The sequence below is a fragment of the Erpetoichthys calabaricus genome, chromosome 2, assembly GCF_900747795.2.
Source record: "Erpetoichthys calabaricus chromosome 2, fErpCal1.3, whole genome shotgun sequence".
Lineage (NCBI taxonomy): Eukaryota > Metazoa > Chordata > Cladistia > Polypteriformes > Polypteridae > Erpetoichthys > Erpetoichthys calabaricus.
In genome coordinates, this window is record NC_041395.2 from 136,549,617 (window position 1) to 136,574,263 (window position 24,647).

General features: G+C 36.1%; 1 protein-coding gene across 1 annotated transcript in view; it reads right to left on the reverse strand.

The window, feature by feature from the left end:
- LOC114646373 (TSC22 domain family 2) overlaps positions 1–24,647 on the reverse strand; it is a 77,235-nt gene that overhangs the window by 12,867 nt on the left and 39,721 nt on the right. Inside the window, 1 exon segment of the mRNA XM_051923948.1 lies at positions 12,498–12,569. Within this exon segment, the coding sequence (XP_051779908.1) occupies positions 12,498–12,569 (72 nt within the window).

A 24,647-nucleotide genomic window follows, 5' to 3' on the forward strand; every position in this document is an offset into this window, starting at 1 on the left:
TAGCAACGAAAACTGCTCAAGTAGTTTCATTGTGATGGGCCTTACTGTAGCTGTTAACAATTAACACGTTTTCTGCAGCATATAAATGAATTGTGCCTTTATACTATGCCTGCAATTTAAAATGGCTTTTAAAACAAAATATCAAGCTTTATTCTAAAATCACATGGTTAAATAACACATTACCTTTAGTACAACATCTGCTCAACACCAGCACTGCCTGGCTACTGTAAAAGGGGTAATTGGTGGCATATTGCGTGTATTTTGCTGGTAATATGAAAGAAACAGCATTTCACTTGTAGTTTAGAGCCAGTTTGTTTCATTTACTAATTTTTACGAGGATATTTTTTTCTAAAGTATTAAAAATTACCAGTAATTAGATATTGAAAGTAATTTTCCTGATTACAAGTTAGTGATCAAACCAAAATTAATTTATTGAACAAAAATAGTATGAAAATATGGCATATGATAGACTGGAACCCATCCAAGGCTGGTTCCTGCCTCCTAACTGAAGTTGTGCAGAAACATCCCCACCATACTGACTTAGAAAAAGAAGGTTCAGAAACACTGCCTGTTTTGTCTACATTCAGAAAACTCTTAATTGATTGCAATCACCAAGTCACTACCTGTTAAAAGTAATGGGTGTCTTATACACCCTAGAAGCTAAAGCTTAATTAACTGTGGACTACCTTCACCCTTACCAATGGCATAACTTGTAGTTTTTCAAATATTATTATGTATCTACCACACCTTTAAAAAACACATCTCTCTTTCACGGCTGTCATAAGATCACACATATTTTAACTCAGATGCACCCAAAACAACAGGCTGATCAGGGTGTTAATGGCATGACTTCTTTTTTTTTTTTTTTTTTTTTTTTGAGGAAAATGATCGATCTGCAAAAGATTTGTGACATCAGTGAGTGTAACATATGAGCCAACTGCATTTTGTAATTCTCTGCCTCTCCAGAAGCACCATAAAATGAGCAAGCCACTTCACCCAACTGTGCTCTGAAAAACAAAAGAAATGTAACCAATTGTACCTTAAATGTGGTAAGTTGCCTTGAATAAAGCCATCAGTCAAATAAGTAAATGTAAAAAAGTAAAATGAGTTGCATTGCTATGTATTGTCTGTCACCTGGCTGCTACATCTCACAGCCTAAAGATGGAATAACAACAGCACCTTTCCCATTTGGAGTGTTTAAAACAAGACTGGACATTGTAATAAACTGTACTTGGACTGATAACATTAAATATTTAGGCACTACGGGCCATAGGCTCCTAGTGGATATCCAAAGAATTTAATATTTGAACATTGACACCAAATACACTAAAACAAGCTTACATTGCTGGCATATTTACCAGAAATAAAAAAAAAAGCTGACACCAATTAAAAAAGCCTTTTAACAGACTGTGAGAAGAAAAAAAAACATTTTTTAGTACTGTGTCATCTCATTATTAATCTATATACATACCTCAGGACATAAGGCTTTTGATTCATACACTGTTTAATTTGTGTTTGAAGTTTACCGGCATGTCAGAGAAAGCTGGGAACACACATAATCCAAGCCATTTCACAATACTTCTAGAGAGAGCAAATATCTATGGCCTCTGGCCAGTACTGTTCTTCAAAAGTAATCCCAATGCTTTAAGCTCATAGTCTAAATTAATAAGCAGGTTTCTGCAGTGCAGAACAAAGGAAAGAAAAGAGGAAAAAATGAAAATAGCAATACAAAGTGCCTCCTCTTTTTGAAATGTTTTAAAAAATCCTATTGAGGTATAATTGATTATGTATAATTTTGAATAGTCACAAAGCACTTTACAATTGCAGTGCAAATGAAACCTGAAATATTACAAAGTTTAACTTTAAACATTCAGTATGAATCCATGTGCGTACCTTCAGAAATGTCAATCCGATTTTGTAACTAGTTAAATTCTAAGACCTGAAATTGCAGGGTATGCTTTTGCCTGCCCTCTAGTGGTAGATTTTGGAAGGGTTTTCTCAAAAGCTTAGAAAATTAAGTAGGCCTATATCTTAAAATGTGACAGTTTACAGGAAACCCACTTAATAAATTTGGGCATATTTAACACAAGAATAATACAGGAACACCTTTCCCCCCACACACACATTTTTCCTTTGGCCCAAGGACATTTCTCAGTCTAAGAAACGTTAGGGAATTTTTGAACTTATAAGCTGCTATTTATAAATGGGCCTACAAAACATAGCTCTAAAGAAAAATGAAAACATTTCCAAGTACACTGATTTTTCCCCCCTTTTTCCAGTCTGTCCAGGTTTGAAAATCTGACTTTTTCTGTCTAAGCTGTTGTAGATGTTATGGGGTGCCTCAGACCCCAAACCCAGGCCACAACTATAATAGACAAGGCTCTGGTTTCAAACAATTTTTTCAAATTATAGGTATTCTTCAGATCAATATGAGACTCACACTAATCTGTCATTCTGTCTGTCTTCTGTCTCCACCTCTATTCCAGATCCGACTCCAATCCCAACTGTGACTCATCTGGTGAAGCCTTTTTTATGATAGACCCAAGAGTACTTCTGGCACGTCAGTGCTCTGGTCAAGCAGAATCTCCATGTGACAAGGGTGTTGCCACCTGGAAGCTTTCTGCTGGGGCACCTCAAGACTGTATTAGGGCTATCCATTAAAACTATAACTCTTGTGAACCCCTGCAGAACACAAACAGGAACACAGAGTCCCAGAGTGCAGAGGGAGCAGACAAGTGAAGGTACCAATAAACAACATGGTTGGGGGGTGCCAGCCCATCCACATTCTTCTTTAGACACTATTTGTCATTTTCTTTATGGCCAAGTCTCAGACAATTACAGCTACGGCTCAGGAAATAAAAATCATGTGACTTATTTATCATCAGTTGAGTTGATTTCACTGAAATAAATATTCATCAATAGTGTACCAAAGACTGTGATGAAATGTACTATAGTATGTAATAACTGAATACTGTATTTGATAACTGTAATCCATTTACCCAATACAGAAATATATTATTGGTGTGTAGGATATTCACATATTTTAAGTGTTCAAAACATAAGCTCAGTTGATGTTGAGTAATAACGACAAACAGTCTATTCCTAAAATAAAAGGGTGCCGATTCAAAACCAAACCCTTGCTCATTGCATATCCTTAAAACTGGCATTTAACATTCTTGTACTGCAGGTTTAATAATGCAGTTTTACATTATCTACTCTGCTTTGCTCATTTCATCTAATCTCGTCCTCACGTACCAATAAATCGTTAAGGTAACTGACATTAAAAATGTGAACTCAAGAAACACTTCACTCTGCTGCCATCTACTGTATTTGATTATCAAAAAACATTCAGGCAGTTGAAAATTCCAGTCATGTATTATACAGTAGCTCAGAACCTAAGCAAAACACTGTCAAGGACACATCACAATATAATGTTTCAGATATGCTGCAAAAACTAGCAAAGGGCATATCTTAATACATAAAGATGTGTACATTGTTATATTGCACTCAGCAAAACCTTGCACGATTCAACTGTAACTAAAAAGGGCCAGTAACAAAAAAGTATGATATGACTTAAGACTACTGTCATGACCCAAGCAAGGCTTTGAAAGTGTACTTTTAAATATTTTATGTATACAGTATCTGAGCTATCAAAGCATTCAAATTTACAATATGACCTACAGCCGAGAAAGAATATTGAATACTAATAAAATATTTACTGCTCTGAAAGGATTGTGAGCTCTCACCAGAAAACATGCATACCAAAGAAACACAGGATGAACTGTCAACTCGGCTCAAACAAGGTACATTACAGTATCTATTAAATACCTATGTACACTCTGTGTATGTTAAACTAAGTAACAAGAAATAAGTCCAAAGTGACAAACCATCCAGCAGTTACTGAAGTACTACTTTAAATGTTAAATCCAAAGTGATCGTAGTTTATACATCACCAATAGACAAATAATGCATATTCACAGAAAACCATATATGAAAAAGTTCATACTTTCCACTACGTAGTTTTACATTAGATGAGTGTTTCCCAACTTGTGGGCTATGGCACCATTGCAAGTAGGCTGCAGTCGACCCCCCAGACAAAACCCCACCCCTAATAACCTCTCCACTGCTCCAATGATTATGCTTGATTCACTGGGGCAGCTTCTCAGGTGGATTGCAGTTGACCCTGGACAAACCCTATCCACCAGTCCAATGATCATGCTCAATTTACAGCGGCAGCATCTCTGGATGACATTCCCTACTTCACTACAGTAATCCCACACAGATGATCATACAAAATTCTTGTAGTGGGACCAACCCAAATACCAGCACCAGTGGGTTGTGAACACAACGGCATATGAAACACTGGTTTGTGACACCACAAAGGCTGGGAAACACTGTATTAGATTATGATTTATTTGTTTACTAAGTACACCTTATCTTTCAGTTAGTCATTGTTAGGCACCTAAGAACTCAGTACAGCTGGTGACGAAGTCAAATATTGCTTCATTATATTGTCCATTTATAACCAGCCCTATGTAGCTCAATATCTTTAATTACTAGTGGGCATCTTAGATCTGAAACAACATGAATACATCCTAATAAAAAGCAAAACATACAGATCTAATACATTCTGTCTCTTCACATACTTCTGAGGTGGCCTGTAAATTTTCAAATACAACCCCAATTTCAAAAGAGTTGAGACTGTGTAAAATGTAAATAAAAACAATGAAATTATTTTCAAATCTCATAACCCCATATTTTATTCACAATAGAACAAAGAAAACATATCAAATGTTGAAAGTGAGACATTTTACTATTTAATGAAAAATATTAAGTCATTTTAAATTTGATGGCAGCAACACGTCTTAAAAATATTTGGGACAGGGGCAACAAAAGCCTGGAAAAGTAAGTGGTACTAAAAGCAAACATCTAGAGGAACATTGTGCAACTAATTAAGTTAACTGGCAACAGGTCAGTAACATGATTGGGCATAAAAAGGGCATCTTAGATTGTCAGAGTGTCTCAGAAGTAAAGATGGGCAGAGGTTCACCAATCTGCAAAAAACTGCACCTACAAATTGTGGAACAATTTTAGAATAATGTTCAACATAAAATTGCAGAGACTTTTAAATTCTCATGAGTTACAGTATGTAATATCAAAAGACTCAGAGAATCTGGAGAAATCTGTGCGCAAGGGACAAGGCCATAAATCAGTATTGGATGCCTGTGATCTTTGGGCTCTCATGAGGCACTGCATTAAAAACATGAACGATTCTGTCATGGAAATCACTGCATGGAATCTGGAACACTTCCAGAAATCATTGACTGAACACCGTTCACTGTGCCTTCCACAAATGCAAGCTAAAGTTCTGTCATGCAAAGAAGAAGCCATATATGAACATGATCCAGAAATGCTGCAGTCTCCTCTGGGCCAAAGCTCATTTAAATGGACTGAGGCAAAGTGGAAAACTTCTCTGTGGTCAGACGAATAGAAATTTGAAATTCTTTTTGGAAAACATGGAATTGGCAGCTTGCACATCTGGGAAGGCACCATCAATAAAAGGTATACACAGGTTTTAGAGCAACATATGCTCCATTCAGACAACGTCTTTTGCAGTTAAGGCCTTTCATATTTCAGCAAGACAATGCACCTATTACAACAGCATGGCTTCACAGCAGAAGAGTCCAGGTGCCGAACTTGCCGGCCTGAAGTCCAGACCTTTCACCTACTGAAAACATTTGGTGCATCATGAAACAAAAAATACAACAAAGACAACCCCAGGACTGTTGAGCAACTAGAATCATATACCAGAGAAGAATGGGACAACATTCCCCTCCCAAAAGTCCAGCAACTGGTCTCCTAGGTTCCCAGACTTTTATGGACTGTTGTAGAAAGAAGAGGGGGTGCTACCCAGTGGTAAACATGGCCCTGTCCCAACTTTTTTTGAGACATGTTGATTCCATCAAATTCAAAATGGCCTTACTCTTTTCTTAAAATGGTACATATTCTCAGTTTAAACATTTGGTATGTTTTTTGTTCTATTATAAACAAACTATGGGTTTAAGAGATTTGTAATTCATTGCATTCTGTTTTTATTTACAATTTACACAGAGTCCCAGCTTTTTTGGAACTGGGGTTGTAGAAAAAATACAGAACTGAGTATCTTTTTGGCGATATCAAAAAAAACTTTAGTGACAAGAAACACTTTAATATATATGATGTGCTGCTCATATGCCCAAAGAAATGAAATGTGATTTGACAAGTAGAGCATTTTTTATTATTAAATCCTTATTTTTTCCATGACAGGAGAAGAAATTATATAATAAATATAGAAAAACTTGTGCACAAATAAGCAGAAAATGACTTGCATCCCTGAGAGACAATGAAGTATTTTTTTACTTACTACTTGTTCTGTTGATACAGAAAAGGTGTGTGTATATTACAGAACTTAACATTTTTATTGATTGGACCGATAGTTGCCCCACAGAGAAATTAATCCGAAGTTTAAGAAGTTGGACAAAAGAGAAAGAAAAAGAAAAATTAAAACAGAAGCATTCCAGTTTGTAACTCTGACCTACCCTAAAGTAGTATTGTGGTATGATAAATCCATAACCTCAACCATTAGAAAAATACTCCAACTGAAATGAATGGAAACAAGGTGAAAGAGCTACAGAAAATGTATGGTTGTTTCCCTTCTGCAATGGACTTAAAAACGTCTTCTCGCATCATATGTTTCAGTTTGTTTTTGTTTTCATTCACCAAGAACAAAGAAGAAACATAAGTTCTTATATTTGTTTATTTCAAAATGTATCCCTGTTTGTTATGAATGCTGCTATACACAACAGACTGACTGATTGATTGATAAACCATTTAAATGTGGCAAATTTAGCCCGCACAAAGGACATGTGCTAAGCCTCTAACTTGAACATGTAATTTGACCATGGCCCTGCAATGTTGTCAATTAATCTTCTTCCACAGTTTCTAGAGCTTAGATTCAATAACCTTCTTGGAGTAAACCCCTAGCGTGATTTGGGCTCGGAATTCTATGCAATTCAGGTTAACCACAAGTCACACTCGGGGTTATGTGTAATGATCCACTTTACATTTTTAAGCAGAAATAACACAACACTATTCTGCTGCCATCTAGTGGATGAAATAACACCACTCTGCAAAAAAATCACAAATATTTCTGCGTTTTTCTACGCTAAGGTATATTATTAACATACATGAATGAGACAGAGTCTCCAATGAAAAACAAAACAGAAAATGAAAAGCCGTAAAAGCAGTTATAGAATGAACTGAAATTGAACAATTGTGAATTGGTCATCAAATGTTGACAAAGAAAGTGAAACTGAAACAGGATACTGTACGACCAACCTGGCGTGATATGCCCAGTGAATTCAGATGCATGAAACGTCAGCATGGTGTTAACATAAGCCTCGCAACAAAAAAGCAAAATAACTGCAATTAAGTGCAAGGACAAGACGGACATTGGTCTCCTAAGCACTGTAAACAGTATGGCAATATGGGGAAATATGGACATCACTAAGCCTGGCGCTGTGGTAGCTTACAATTAAAACAAGGGGCAGGGTCGATCATGGGGATCAAACACTGACATTCTACCCTTTCATGTGCAAGTAAAAGAAAAATGACTATTAAGAAAGGTGCACAAAGAAACACTTCTACTGTCCTAATTGCAACATTGGGCTGTGCACTGGTGTCAATTTAAAAATATATCACAAAAAAGATGTGCACTAAATCTGCATCAGTGCAGCAGTTCACACTAGACATACACCTTTTCTACTATATTTATGTTTTGATATTTGCAAATTTCTGTTACACCTAATAACATCTTTTCTTGTTGAAAAAAACATTTTTGGCTAATTTTTCCATTGGTAAACATAATGGTAAAGAGTTTAAAACAGGAGGATATTGTAATCTGACATTTTGACAAGAATTAAATTAATATTTTTAATATCTACTGTACCTGATATGTTACCTTGAAGTCACAAATAAACCACCTAAAAAACAAAAGCTCCAATGCCTTTTGACATGGATTTTAAAAATGCTATTTTTAAATATCATAAGGTGGGTGTTTACCATAGAGGTAACTTAATAAGCATCTACTGTGTCATTTGTGTGCAATTTATGTGATCCCACAAGAACAGGAACACTTCAGAGTGTCTCAGCACATTCCCTTCCACTTGTGTGGAGCTCATAATGAAAATCCAGATATTTTATTGGAAAGAGAAGTGTTGTACAGTAGTAACATTCCTTCAATTGCAAATACATTAATTAATTCATTTATTTCCCATTGCCTGTCTGAGACAGGATCGCATGGGCAACAGTCATAGCAGTGAGGTCCATGCATCCCTTTAACTAGCCATTCTTGCCAACTCCTACTGTGGGATCCCAAGGTGTTTCAAGGCTAACTGGGAGATATAATCCTCTCAGTGAACCCTGGGTCTTCCCGGGGGTCTAATCCCAACTGGTTGCTCCCATAGATTCTCTACAGGGAGGCATTCAAGTGGCATCAGTATCAGATGCCTGAATCACCTTAATTGGCCCTTCTCAATATGGAGGGTCCACAGCTCTACTCTGAGCCTCTCCCGGATGTCTGTGCTTCTCACCCTACCTCTAAAGGAGAGCCCAATCACCCTGAGGAGAAATCTCATTTCTGCCGCTGATACCTGCAATCTCATGCTTTTGGTGAATACCCAAAGCTCATGGCCATAGGTGAGGGTAGGGGTGTAGAATGACTGGTAAATCAAGAGCTTAAATCTGTTGACTCAGCTCCTTCCTCATCACTACATATCGGTATAGCGATCCACCACTCCATCCTTATATTTATTATGAACTGAATTCTGTTCATGCTTCCTTCTCCTTACAGTAACAAATAACTCATCAGTAAATAAAAATGTAGAAAAAAATTAACACTGCATATCAAATGATAAACATGCACTGTTCACTTTTATACACATGTTCCCATACATTCATTAATACCAGTCCCCTGCTATATTAATTTTCCACAACAAGAGAAAAAAAGGGCACAAATACAGTGGGGGAAATAACTATTGAGCGTTTCAACATTTTTTTCAGTAAATATATTTTCCAATGAGGCTGTTCACATGAAATTCTCATCAGACATTGGTATTGACTCAAGAAATCCACAAATATGAAGAATTTATAAATAAATATAACGGTATGTGTAATAAAGTGGGATGACGGGGGGAAAAAGTATTGAACACACTAACAAAAAGCAGTACAACAAGGCAAGGAAGGACAAGGAACCAGCCGAAATCCATAAGTAGACAGAAAGTAATTCTACCTCCTATCTGTGTAAATTGATATCAGCTGGGTTAGTACATATGTGCTATAAAAAAGGTGTTTTGTTACCAAGGTGTCACACAAGAAACATCTCGTGATGGGTAAAAGCAAAGAACTTTCCCAAGACATTCACAACCTGATTGCTGCAAACCAGATCAACGGAATCTTCCAGTAAGGCACCACTGGATCCATTATCCACAAATGGAAGGAACATCACTCCACCATCAATCGGCCACATACAGGAGCTTCTTGCAAGACTTCTGACCAGGGTATCAGAAAGATAGTCCAAAGAATAGCCCAAGAGCCATGGACCACTTGGAAACAGCACCAGAAAGACTTGAAGGCAGCAGGTGCAATTGTTACAGAGAAAATGGAGAATGTAGTCTGGTCAGAGGAGACCAAAGTTGAACTTTTTGGCTGTCATACTACACATCATGTATGGAGGAAAAATTGCACTGCACTTTACCAGAAAAACATACCAACAGCGAAATTTGGAGGTGGAAGCATCATGGTGTGGGACTGTTTCTCATCTCATGATACTGACAGACTTCATGTAACTGAAGGAATGATGAATGGGGCCATATACCAACAGATTCTTAAAATTAATTTGCTGCCATTCACCAGGATGAGGGGGATGAGACGTGGGTGGACTTTTCAACAGGACAACGATCCAAAAGATACAGGAAAATCTCAATTGGTTTCAGAGGAAGAAAATCAAGTTGTTAGAATGGCACAGTCAATCTTCTGACTTAAATCCAATTGAACATTTGTGAAAGGAACTAAAGATCAGGGTTCACAAGAATCGTCAAGATTTAAGGCAATCAATTATAGAGTATTGAGTCAAAATAACACCTTAGCACCGTAAGAGACTGGCTTGTTCATACTGGATGTGTCTTGAAGCTGTCATTACAAACAAAAGTTTCTCCACAGTATTAAATTAGCGTGTTCAATACTTTTTTTCTTTGTGTCATTCCACTTTATTACATATACCTTTATTTATTCTTTGTATTTCTTGATTTCTTGTGTTAATACCAATATCTGGTGAGAATTTCTTGTGAATAGACTCATTGGAAATATATTTATTGAAAAAATTTTGACACGTTCAATACTTATTTCCCTCACTGTACATGTATTCAGTCCATGGTGCTGCAGAAATATGAATTAGCTAAAAGCAGATAAACAAAAAAGCAAACTTAGAAAATGGGTGGGTAAACTTTCATGGGATAAGGAAAAACACATAACCAGGCAGTCTTTTTAAGACACACAATCCATTTCTTCATTATTTTTAGCTCTTGATTGACTGGGGGCTTTAATTTTTCACTTTCCAGAGTAGTAGCATATCTTGTCCGAATACAAAACATCACTGCATCTCAGAACCACCATATCCATTAGTGGTTTTATTTTAGTTCTAATGTGTTTTGTAAGATATTTTGTGATGACATGCTCGTTCTGTGTAAGTCAGCATACAGAACAAAGTCTCTTTTTAAAAGTATATTTTAAATTTGTCAATGAAGAGCTACATTAATGAGCAGCAGATAACATTTTAATGTCTTCAGGAAAACGGAGTGTGATAAACTGTCAGGATGACTGTGTCTGCATTTTTTGTATAAATATATAAACCATAATGAACATGCAAAAATTATATGTTAACTAGATTGATAAGTTGAGAATTGAAGCAAGAAAAACTATAATAAACAGAAAACACAAAGACTTCAATAAATTCTGCCTTTGAAGCTAAATGTAAACTTACTAGTTGCTGAATTTGTAAAAATATGCATTCTTAATATCTAAACAGAGTTCAATTTACTAATTATATCAGACTATCAAGGATGAGATTAAAACAAAATGATAAATGGGGTCTGTTTTGATTTGAAAAAAACATTACAATATTGGCACAATGCTGTATCCTTCATGAAACTGAGAATGTTGCACTCTAGGCAGATTTTGAATGCATAGTACAAATGCAATGTTAAAGGTAAATCAGAAGGTGCAGGACACTTTTTTCTTCTGCTGCAAAATCATCTTGTTTAAAACACATACTTGTAGATCTACCACTCTGTTTACTGTCAACAGCCACTGGGCAGTGGTATAATTTTATTTTACTGTATTTGTTTTGGGCAGCAAGGTGGGGTAACCATGTTGCCCTGCCCACCTCATGGACACACTCCCAGTCACATTACACAACATTTCTGGAGAGTTTAAGTCATAGATTTAACTTTCATAAATTTAATGCACTCCTGTGACTACCACTCACATAATTTAACATACGTCCAGCGACTCTGTCCACATAGTGTGCAACTCGCCTCGACAGGTTTGAGTTTTGTCTTAAGTCATAGTGGAGGGCTATGCATGTGTGAGAGGTAACAACCAATTGGTGCCCAACCCGGAAGAACAATGCATATATTGCAATGTAGAGGAATAGGAAAAGTGGGTGTTTTGGACCTTGAAAAGAAAAGAGACTCATTTGTCTGATGTTTTATTTTTTAACTACCATGGCACAATGGGTGGGGAGCTGTGATTGCAGCTGAACTCACCACTCCAATAAACCTTTCAAACAGCAGAGGCTCCATTAGGTAGCATGTAATTGGCTGTCAGAAAAAGGGGCGAACTTGCAATTCTCTGGAATTGAGAAACTGTGCTGGAAAGTCATCATGCAGTCAAGTAATCTGACAATCCTTGACATTTCTAGTCATATAAACGGATATACTCAGGTGACTAGATCAGCAACTTCAGTCATCATGTTTGACATACCCTCCAATCAGAAGCCTAAGTATAATGTGACAACAGCTAAAATTATGAGATGCAGGTGACAATGGATGGATGGATGGATGGATGAAGTAGAATAACAAGAATATAGTATAGGTTGGATAATAATATAATGTATTATCATATGTAAGTAGCAACATGCACTTGCAAGTCTGCTTAAGTAATTTACTCATTCCCACTTCAAAAGATAATCACATCATTTGATTAGAATTCATGATGCATCTGTGATTAATCATGGACTGCTATTGCTACATGAACACTGAAAAGATCAAAACTGTAACTAACTACATGCACAGTAAAAATACCTGCTCTGTCATTACATGAGAAAAAATGCCGTTCTCTATAAGCCATGCTCAACATGCACACATCAAGTCTCCAAACCTTGCCTACACTAATGCTCATACCCATTGCTGATGTTCTTTGAATCCTGGATCTTGCTACCAGAAAAGGCTTGGTAGAAGGCAGTGGAAGGATTCCTGTATAGCCAGAATTTAATGAGGAAAAAGTGAACATTCCAGACCACACAGTCGTCAGCATCATACAAATTAAAACACATTTAAAATAACAAATATAAGAAAATAAACCATTGAAATAAAATGATAAATCTTCCTTAAATTCAAGAAACATGTAAGCACTCTTTAAAATCCTTTCCTAGAAGGCTCTGAGCCACATTTGTTAGGTATAGTGTTACACCACCTAAGTCAGCTTTTGGCTTCAACTTACTGCACACAGAGGGGGGTTAAAAGTCATGTTGATGCAATAAAGCAAGCGCTGATTTATGAATGTTAAACTATCTTAACAAAAGCCAGACTTAGGGTTTGGAATGCCTCTTAATTTTGTCACAGTATACCACTATATTGTTAGACAATTCTGTGGCAAAGTGCTTTAGAATTATTAAATCTTTATGGGCAGATTTAAACAAACATATATTAAAATGACTTGCTGACTTTTATTACAGTGGTGTAGAGGAATGTGTTTAGTTTTTTTTTTCCTCCTCTTCTCTAGATAAAGTAATCCACTCTTTCAGTTCTTGGTTAGGTCGAAATAGTTAAGAAGAATTTGGGGATTAAATGAATTTAATGCAATGCTACTATCATAATACTTTACACATCTTTTCATATTTATGCACGGCAGAGTCATAATTCCTGGCATCTCCCCAAGCAAATTCAGAAACCTTTTATTACAGTTTAGGTTTTGCATTTTCTGTTTCATTACTGCAAATACTCTGCTTCCTCTATTAACAATGAGGCATCTCCTACGTAGTAAATGATTCAGAAAAAGACAGTGGGTTCCTCATTTGGAAATTAACTTTGTATTTAAACTTTTGACAAAAGCACACTCGTGAGTTACTGGGACTTGCAAATACGAACAGAAATAATTTTGCAAAGAAGCTTTGTAAAGAAACACTATGGCATGAAAAAAAAAATTACTATGTATGGATTTATGAACTCATATGTATATATTTCATACAGATATAGATTGCATATAGACAATCTCTATTAAAAAATTACATATTTAAAAAATGATTTATGCTGCTGCTTCTGTCCAGTCGTATTTGACTAGGTCGCCGCCAGTGTGCAGTATGAACATCTACTTTTGTATCTGTTGTTTCACTCCCACAGGCCCACGACAAAGAAGTCTGATTTACTGTCAAGTCGAAATTATCACAGAATGAGTGATTTACTGTCAAGTCGAAATTATCACAGAATGAGTGAGCATTGTGTGTGCATGAGTGTACCCTGCAAAGCACTGCTGTTCAATCTGGGTTTCATTTCTGCTTTGCATCTTGGCAGAATAAGCTCCTGTTTCTAACAACTCTGTAATAGGTAATGTGGGTTTAGAAAATGGGTGGATACTATATTATATATATATATATATATATATATATATATATATATATATATATATATATATATATATATATATATATATATATATATACACATACACACACACACACACACACAGTGGGTACGGAAAGTATTCAGACCCCCTTCAATTTTTCACTCTGTCATATTGCAGCCATTTGCTAAAATCATTTAAATTAATTTTTTCCCTCATTAATGTACACACAGCACCCCATATTGACAGATAAAAAAAGAATTTTTGAAATTGTTGCAGATTTATTAAAAAAGAAAAACTGAAATATCACATGGTCCTAAGTATTCAGACCCTTTGCTCAGTATTTAGTAGAAGCACCCTTCTGAGCTAATACAGCCATGAGTCTTCTTGGGAAAGATGCAACAAGTTTTTCACACCTGGATTTGGGGATCCTCTGCCATTCCTCCTTGCAGATCCTCTCCAGTTCTGTCAGGTTGGATGGTAAACGTTGGTGGACAGCCATTTTTAGGTCTCTCCAGAGACCTCTCCAGGCACTGCTCATCATTTGTCCAATACAGTCCCCACAGTGAAGCATGGCGGTGGCAGCATCATGCTGTGGGGGTGTTTTTCAGCTGCAGGGACAGGACGACTGGTTGCAATCGAGGGAAAGATGAATGCGGCCAAGTACAGGGATATCCTGGACAAAAACCTTCTCCAGAGTGCTAAGGACCTCAGACTGGGCCGAAGGTTTACCTTCCAACAAGACAATGACCCTAAGCACACAGCTAAAATAACGAAGGAGTGGCTTCACAACAACTCTGTGATTGTTCTTGAATGGCCCAGCCAGAGCCCTGACTTAAACCCAATTGAGCATCTCTGGACAGACCTAAAAATGGCTGTTGACCAACGTTTACCATCCAACCTGACAGAACTGGAGAGGATCTGCAAGGAGGAATGGCAGAGGATCCCCAAATCCAGGTATGAAAAACTTGTTGCATCTTTCCCAAGAAGACTCATGGCTGTATTAGCTCAAAAGGGTGCTTCTACTAAATACTGAGCAAAGGGTCTGAATACTTAGGACCATGTGATATTTCAGTTTTTCTTTTTTAATAAATCTGCAACAATTTCAAAAATTCTTTTTTTTAATCTGTCAATATGGGGTGCTGTGTGTACATTAATGAGGGAAAAAATTTATTTAAATGATTTTAGCAAATGGCTGCAATATGACAAAGAGTGAAAAATTGAAGGGGGTCTGAATACTTTCCATACCCACTGTATATATTATATGTATATATATATATATTATATACTGCATCAATTGAAAGAAATAAAAAAAAAATCAAGAAAAAATAGTGCATGAGGTTAGATGATCGGAAATGAAGTCACTTTGTTAAAAAATAAATTATTAATTTAAACTAATTTAATCTATGCCTCTTTTTGTTCAACTTTCATACTGAGAGCCCATTTTAAAAGACCATTATATGCTTACTTCCGTTTTATATAAAGAAAAGGTAACAGAAAGCAAAGTTATGCACAACTAAAAACTGCTGTACTTGCTACTTTTGCATTTACTGAAGACAAGACAAGATTAAGGAAGAGGAAGTGCTTGTTAAATTATATATTCCTCAAAGCCAGCTACAAGAAGATACAGATACATTTATTAGTACATAAATTATACAAAAATATGATCAATCACATTTGAAAATTAAATTAACAATCTTTCATGCTACTATATATTTACTTGATTTTGACAGTTTAGTGGCAGTAAAAAGAACTGAAAAAAGTATGTTTGGATTGATGTCTTGAAAAAAAGGCAGCAAAGCTAAGGCTGTTTTATTTTGCAGAGAGGTATATAAAGTTTACAAGTGTAGGCATAAATGATGTTTAACTTATTTTTTAGCAAGATTAATTCTGTTTTCAGAGAATACATTTAAAATGCACAACAAAACACCCAAATATAAAATGATTATGTTCTGTACTTTGTGGTTATCTATCCATTGAATAATGAAGATCTACATTTGATTAAAACTCTGTCATCTATAAGCAGTTACTTGGTTACTATGTTTCAAGCATAACACAAATTAAAAATAGCATGACAGAGACAGAGAGCAAGAGTGTGAGTGATAGCAAGATACTAGCATTATAAATAGGACAGTTAGGCATACAAATAGATAAAAATGTTCAAACTTTTGCTGCAGGTAAAACATTGAATTTAAAAAATAAATTTTTGTGACAGCTTGTTATTATGAAATCAAGAGTTTTGTGTACTTTACTACACTTTTTGAAAAACTTTTTTTTTCTGCCAATTAAAATCAGCAATGTGTTAACATATATCTGATTTTACAGTATTTAATTATAACTTCAAAACCTTTCACATAAATGTTATTGAATGTCAACTGTGGTTTACAAATCACTTCAAGACAGAGGTGTAGTGATCATCAGCACAAATAAGCACACATTAAAGAAATGTATATTCATTAGTTCAAAGCATTAACAATGGAACACAAATCTTCCTCAAACCAGCACTTTTGCATCAAATGATAAAAATCTCAATAATTATGCTTATAATGTTTATAAGCATAATGTGCACACTGATTTAAAAGGCCCACTCAATATCAAAAGCACTATTAATAATCTTACCCATCTTATAAAATAATAATAAAAAAAAAAAAGCTAGAGGAGACTTCCTCTTGATATCTGCTAATTGTCAAGCCGCCTTTCAAAACTTGAGAGCAGATATAGTGCTGCATGTAACCACATCAGGATATGAACTTTCCACCATTTGAAACTGCTGCACACTTCGCAGCATCACTAAAACTGGTATTGTCAACAGCCGTGTTTAATTTTTTTTTTTATTAACCATTGCAACATTTTTCAAAAGGAAACTAATCATTTCATTATTATTAAGGCACTTCTCACACGGCTAAGTTTGGAAAATTACAATTTTACTATAAAATTAACATATATGAAGCTGAGCCTGACGTTTTGGTGGGCCCCAGTTTGAAGTGGTTTAGTTCTCACCACTGGTATATATACACAATACATTACACTACTAGACAGAGAGAAAAGGCGAGAAATAAATTAACCTAGATTAAGCCATGCCATTACAGAAGAATGTAATGTTTTAATTTGAATTAAAAGAACTGATGCCAATATAACAATCTATAGTGCAGCAGTTGTAAAGGCTGCTATTTTAGGTTTCACTTTTAACTCTAGCACTATAACTTTAAAACCTTCTATACCTATAAAGTGCACCTATTTTCAGTTGAAATTCCTAGCCTACCCATAATCTCATTTTAACAACAAATTGTTTAATTTCAGCCAAGTTTCATCCCTGGTTCAATTATAATATCTCTCTCTAATCTTATTGTTGTCTATAGAACATTATGTTGGATATTGTGTTAATTCTGTTTTTTCTGAGCTGTATCTATTTAATATTGTGTTATTCATTATTTTTTTTCTATTATATGCTATATTACGTTTCTGTGTTTTAATTTGGTTTATCTGCCCTGCCTCCAGCATATTGAGCAAATGAAGGTGGGGCTACCTAATCATGCAGCTGGACACAACAAATATTTAAGGTGTTTGATTTATTTAGTGTTGATTTATGTTTGGTTAGTTTTGAGTCTGAACTGTTTGCTTTGTTTTTTGATCTTTGGATTTCCTGGCTTTTTGACCATACCTCCTTAATGTTACTGTTTTGTTTAGCATGCTATCCTGCCTTGCCTTATATGGTGTTTTTTGTTTTGTCAAATAAATATTTTTGATCAAAAAAGAAAAAAAAAAAGTTTTACATTTGGAAAATGTGTTTTAGGTTTTTTTTTTCTCTGCTCTATTTGTGTGACCTTCTGGCAATCTGTGGACATTTAACTTTATTAGCATTAGTCCCATTTCTGGGCCTGTGAAGTCTTTGGGTATGGGTTGGGTTGTTTGAGGTGAAATATAACTCAAGGGCCCCGACCTGAAATAGGGCTGGCCTGGCATTTTGGGGTGTATTTTAAGGTGTACTAACATTTGTTTATGCTTCACTTGGTAGCAGAACACAACACAAATGTATTATTGCTGCCCTATAAACTATAACCCATTTTGCTTCAGAACTTACCAAAGAACATCAACTCTAACAAACCAAACAAAAACCAACTAAGAGTTGAATACAAGGGTTAAAAGCTAAACGCAGGCCACAAAAAAGCATTAAACCCTCAACTATTATTAAATGCTGTGTAAGCGACAAACTTGAAAAGCCGTGACACAGAATTTACCTCATCATTTTGTTTACAAACCAGACCACTACAAACATGCCACAACATTTAAAATAGCACTACAGGCCATTACACAAAGAAAGAACGGAAAAAAATACAGTTGAAGTCAGAATTTTTCATACACTTAGGGTGAATTCTTTAAAACTCACTTAATAACCCCTCAACAGATTTTATACTAACAAACTATAAATTTTGCATATTGTTTAAGACATCTACTTTGTGCAAGGCAAAAGTAATTTTTTCCAACAATGTTCTGAAAATTTGAGGGCAGAAGTGAAAGTGTGTCTGAGCAAGGAAACCTGCAAACCTGTTCCAGTTACACCAATTCTGTCTGGAGGAATGGAACAAAATTCCAGCAACTTACTGTAAGTAGCTTGTTGAAGGCTACCCAAAATGTTTGGCTCAAATTAAACAATTTAAAGGCAATGCTACCAAAGGTTAACAGAGTGTATGTAAACTTGTGACCAACTGGAATTGTGATATAGTCAATCAAAAATGAAATAATCTGTCTGTGAACATTGTTGGAAAAAATACTTTTGCCCTACACAAAGTACATGGCTTAAATGATCTGCCACTTTTATAGTTTGTTAGTATAAATTCTGTGGAGGGGTTATTGGGTTTTAAAGAATTCGCCCAAAGTGTATGTAGAGGAAACTGCTGTTGGAAAAATGCTTTCATGAACCCAAAGAAGAAATATGAATGCCAGCATATCAATATCCCAAATGACATAGTGCTTATTAATATACATTCACAGTTGACCATGCAGGGTCTCCCACCATTATGCAAGTCATGGAGGTTGCATGGAGAAAGACATGTTTCCAAAACAACACTACTGCACAGGCAGCTGCATCGTCAACAAACCATCCAATGTGGTTTCCCAATAATTTAATGGCCACTGTGTACTGCATATTTCCTTACACCGGTTTACACTTGAAAGTGTGTAAACAAAAGGCATAGGAAGAACACAGAGTGCACAATAAATTATTCTCTCTGTATTCCACACTTTTTGCCTGAGTGAGGGGAAAACAAGCAATGAAGGTATCCCTTCATTGGGTTTTGGGGGGTTGGTTCAGGGGGATGGAAAGCCCCCTAGTAGTATCATACAATTATTGCAGTCCTGCCAACTGGCACTGCAGAAATGTATACCAGCATTAAACAAGACAAGGCTGAATAAGACACTACCACAGAGTATTCAAAAGAAAAAAGTTCCTTGAAAGAAAGGTTTTAAGATGCTATTGTTATTTAATTTTTCCATTTCTGTTAGAGTTTTGGAAAAATAAACTTCATTTATCAACACCTTATTTAGTTTAAATCTTTTCTTTATGAACCCTGCTAAGCGGGCGGCACGGTGGCACAGTGGGTAGCGCTGCTGCCTCGCAGTTGGGAGACCTGGGGACCTGGGTTCGCTTCCCGGGTCCTCCCTGCGTGGAGTTTGCATGTTCTCCCCGTGTCTGCGTGGGTTTCCTCCGGGCGCTCCGGTTTCCTCCCACAGTCCAAAGATATGCAGGTTAGGTGGATTGGCGATTCTAAATTGGCCCTAGTGTGTGCTTGGTGTGTGGGTGTGTTTGTATGTGTCCTGCGGTGGGTTGGCACCCTGCCCGGGATTGGTTCCTGCCTTGTGCCCTGTCTTGGCTGGGATTGGCTCCAGCAGACCCCCGTGACCCTGTGTTCGGATTCAGCGGGTTGGTAAATGGATGGACCCTGCTAAGCCCTACAGAATTTACATAAGCTGTGTGAAATTTACAGTGATCAAGTATACTACAGTAAATCAGCAGTTCAATTATTCTTTGTCATACAAGGCACTAGAACTTATTCCAGCAATAACAAGGCTAAAATCAACAATTAAGATGATGACAGTTTATAAGAGGACACAAAACACACTCATTAACTATAGACCAATTAAATTTCTCAAAACAATTAACATAACTTGTACAAATCTATAATATGGATAGAAAAACAAAATATGTGAAGAAACAACTGAGAAGTGGAAAGAATATGCCAACCTTTACACAAAATGTGTAACTACACTAGGAAACAGAACAATTAAACAACATGACACCCTAGGCTTAATCCACTATAATGTACCTCGTTATCCACAATGTCACATGGAAATATAAAGTGGTAGGGGTTACAGTTATACAGCACCACTGCTCCAAATTATGTAACCACAATCCTAACAACTACAAATGATACATTAACTACTGTACCTGAAAACGTGTTTTGTCAGACACTGAAAAGAAATGTACTAATTACTGATATCACAGTTAACATTAAACACTGATAATTTACAAATAATACAAAGATCATGTCATGTTCATGCAGTTTACTGTAAATAAAGACGTTTTCTAAACTAAACTATGTAAGCAAATCTTTTGAAAGCATGGAATATAAAGCCTTTCTTTGCTACAGGAGAACAATGTCATAAGTATACATATATACATCACCGCCGCGCATGAAATATTCAGTAACTCAAAATCTTGAATGATACCCTTACATGTAATACATAAAACTGGGTGCACATTATGGAATTTTCCACCCATACACAGTTGAAAGATAATGTTTGTGAACTCTTTGAAAATATCTGGATTTCTGCAAAAGTTTGGTCTGATCTTCAGTTTGGTCACAATAACAGGCTAACACAATCTGCTTAAAATAATAAGACACTAGGGGGCTTCACTCGCCAACCCCAGTATTTGGTTTTCCAGATACACACTTTTAAGATTTTTTTTTCTTTGAATTGTTGCTATTTCATTAGTTTCACTTTTATTTCAGAACTTCTGTAAAAACAATATTTGGAATCTTGCGAGTCCCAATATGCTGAATCTTTTTAATGAGGTCAGGATAGGTTTCTCTGTTTGGAATATCATCACAGACAAAACGATCTACATCATCAGCATTTAATAATTTTTTTTTTTTTTTTACAAAGTAAAAAAGTAAGTAAAGTTCTGCATTGGACTCCTGTCTGTAAAGTCGTGCTATTTTCCTCTCACAGTTCCAAAAGTACATGGGGTTACCAAGGTGATACCCCAGGTTTTGTCTAGGTTTTTGTACAAGGGCTAGACAGAACGTTTTTGACTCCTGGGGTAAATATAGCTTTTTAAATAAGCAGACAGATAAATATATATACATGAACAAAGTAACCAATAAATGCATGTGCGGTAAACTCCGTTTTTGAAATTCTCAAGATTCTTTATTTGTTACATGTATAGTTATACAGGACAACACGCAGTGAAATGCATCCTGATCTGCTTATCAAAAACTGTGCAAAGTTAGAAGAATATCAGTTAGATTAACAAAAAGTCATAGATTGAAAGATAACAGTATAGTAGAACATAATAAATAAGTACAATTATGTGAATAAAGTAGAATTAAGTGTTAAGGTGGAATAGTGTAGTAATTATTGTGCAAAACCAAAGTTAGACTGGTGCATAGTTAAATGAGACTGTTTGTTTGCACTACTGCAATCTTTTCTTTCTTTTTTTATATTTTCTAATTTTCCTACTTTCATATCCATTAACTTTCTCCACATGTGTATAGTGCCGTTTTTTTTTTTTTTTTGAGCCTTTCTAATTTCACTGGTTTCATAGTCTTTAACCTGCTCTGCATGTGTTTAGCGCCAACGTTTGTAAACATCTTTATGAAGTTCTACTTTCTTTTACTCATTGTCTTTTAAATCTGAGCCGGATTGGACGTGCTTTTTTTTCAATTCCACTTGTTCCGGGCTGATAATTACTTTCCTTATTTTCTGAATTTGCACCTTGATTATTCTTTTTTGCTCTTTTTTTCTGTCCAACACATTTGAGTCTCTTTTCTCCTTGCTGCTGTCTTCTTCACTTAGATGTCGACATTTAATTTATAACGTACCTTATACGTTTTATATGCGCTGAGAGCCCTGGATCTGTGTGTGTTGAAATCCTTCACAATTGTCCTATTTGATAGATTGTAAGTAGGGCGTGTCTTTGGTCTCGTGGGTGGGTGGGTGGGTAGGTAGGTAGGTAGGTAGGTAGGTAGGTAGGTAGATAGGTAGATAGGTAGATAGATAGATAGATAGATAGATAGATAGATAGATAGATAGATAGATAGATACTTTATTAATTGTAAGTAGGGCATGTCTTTGGTCTTGCGGGTCTTTAAAATGTCTTACGAGAAGATCACGTATCGTAGACTTGCTTTTTGCTTTCCAGGACAGGATTTCTTTTTATAACAGATAGACAAGCAAACTGTAGTTCTTTTTGTAAGTACTGAAAAGATTGCTTAAACATAAAAAGTTCAAACCCCTAGGCCAGTGTTCTCAAGATTTTTTTACCCCCATGACCCAATCTTGCTCTGCATGGTGTTTTTGAGAGTTAGTCCATGATGACTATTAGATTGGGGGGGGTCCCTTGAAGAACCACCAGTGACATTCCTAGTTGTTTGGGACCAGTCCCCCTTGGGAAGTACCACTGCAGATAGACATATGCTGATAGTCTTTGCAATTTGGGCACCGGGGGGTTGTGTTACCCTGGAAGGATCATTGCAGACAGTCATAGCCCTTCGAAATATGTCGCTGACAGTCATACCTTCGGGTGGTTTGGGGTTTTGGCTTGGAGAATCACCACCAACAGTCAATGTGGAGCAATGTCGATTGCATAAACAAGCCACGACTATCCATCGCGAGACAATTTGCAAACCGAGTGCAACCCTTTCCTATTTAATAGAATGGTGAATTATGGCAATGTGCGACCCAAAAGGCAGCAGCAAGGGACCCAGTAAAATATGCTTTTTGCTAATGAATTGTCCAAAAGATAATATAGTTGGGTGTTCCAATCAATGCGAAAAGACTGATGGTGTGGTATGAGAGCTGATGACACACAAGCAATGCCTGAAATATTATTTAAGAGAAATAGGAAAAATCCTCCATACTGTTGTACAAGTTTGATTAGCAGCTAAAGGAAAAGTTTGGTTGAGGTTACTGCTGCTACATGAGGCTCTAGCACTAAATAAACAGAGGGCATCGTATAGTTTTTACAGCCAGCTCTGAAAAAGGTTCAAGCAATGTGTTCTGTATTCATAAGAATTTTAGTTGTGTGTTACTAGATTAAAGAGCCTGTGCTTGCCTATCATTGTGACTTAACTGAAGAACAGAACATACTTTTATGACTGCTCAATGCAAAAGTCTATGTAAATTACAAAGGGTTCACAAACTTTTTCTCGTGACTGTTAATGTGAGAAAGGAAACATGGCAACAAGATTATCGGGTGGATTATTTTAAGTGACTAGAATAAAGACTAACAAATGAAACAAAAAGAAGATGGATGACTGAATGACTAATGCATGAAACATGTAGTAAAGTAGTAAGTGACACATACTATAAATAGCTTTCATGTTTAAATAGCACTGCTTGAGATAAGACTGTAGAGCAACATTAGTTAGCCATGAAATAGCCATAACTGCAGGTTCAAAGCCTTTAAGTTGCAAATCATGTCAAAACTAACAATAGCAGTGGTGGATATTGTTGCCTTGAGGATGTCAGATTACATGACTAGGGACAGCTAGAAATGATACTTTGCATGAGTTACTCACGACTCAGTAGAGTTTCTCATTTCCAAAATATTGCAAGCTTGCTGCATTTTGACAGCCAATTAACGTGCTGCCTAACTTTTCCGGTGGCTGTACAAATCTTTTTGACGTATGGCAAGTTCAGTCTTTTTCCTTTTTTTTCATTCTGTCATTGCACAAGAAACATGAGACACTAAAGAGACAAGCCTCTGTTTGTGTGGTTGAAAGCTCCCACACTGTCTTTCTTTCCTTGTACCCAAACTGTATGCATTGTATTTCCAGGTTAAGCACTCAATGGTTGTTGAGGCTCACAAAACACAGAAGCCCACGCCTATGATTTAAGGTTTGATTTTGGTTTTATGAGAATCAGACTACTATGATTGAAGCACGGAGATGTCTCACTATACCACTGGCTGTGACAGGCATGCTACAACTCACCACCACTCACTGTTATTACGTAAATTAAGGTTAGGACTTAAAAATCTCTGGAAAAGGTCATGTAGTGGCATGACGGCTAAAGCGACATTCTTCAAACAGTGCAAGTTAAACATAAATAGTATATTAAACATGCAATCCACATTCCACTTTAGAGTAAAAGCTCCTTAATATCTGTTCTGTTGTACTTAAGAAATAAGAGGGAGGAAAAAAGCAAAAGAAATCTGTCACGTTTATACTTATAAGAAGTGCACAGCATTTTATATGCTTGAGGAGAAATGAAAAAGGTGTTGTTTAAAGATATAGGATTTAACATGAGCAGAGAAACACAAGGAATAGTTTTACTTTAAATTAAATTGTTTACAATAATCTACATAATTCATTCTAGCAAAATACGGTTATTTGAATTAAGCAGCCCACACCGAGTACTACTGATTGATTAATATAAGCAAATGCTTAAACAGCCCAAACAGAAAATAATAATAATAAAAAAAATAATAA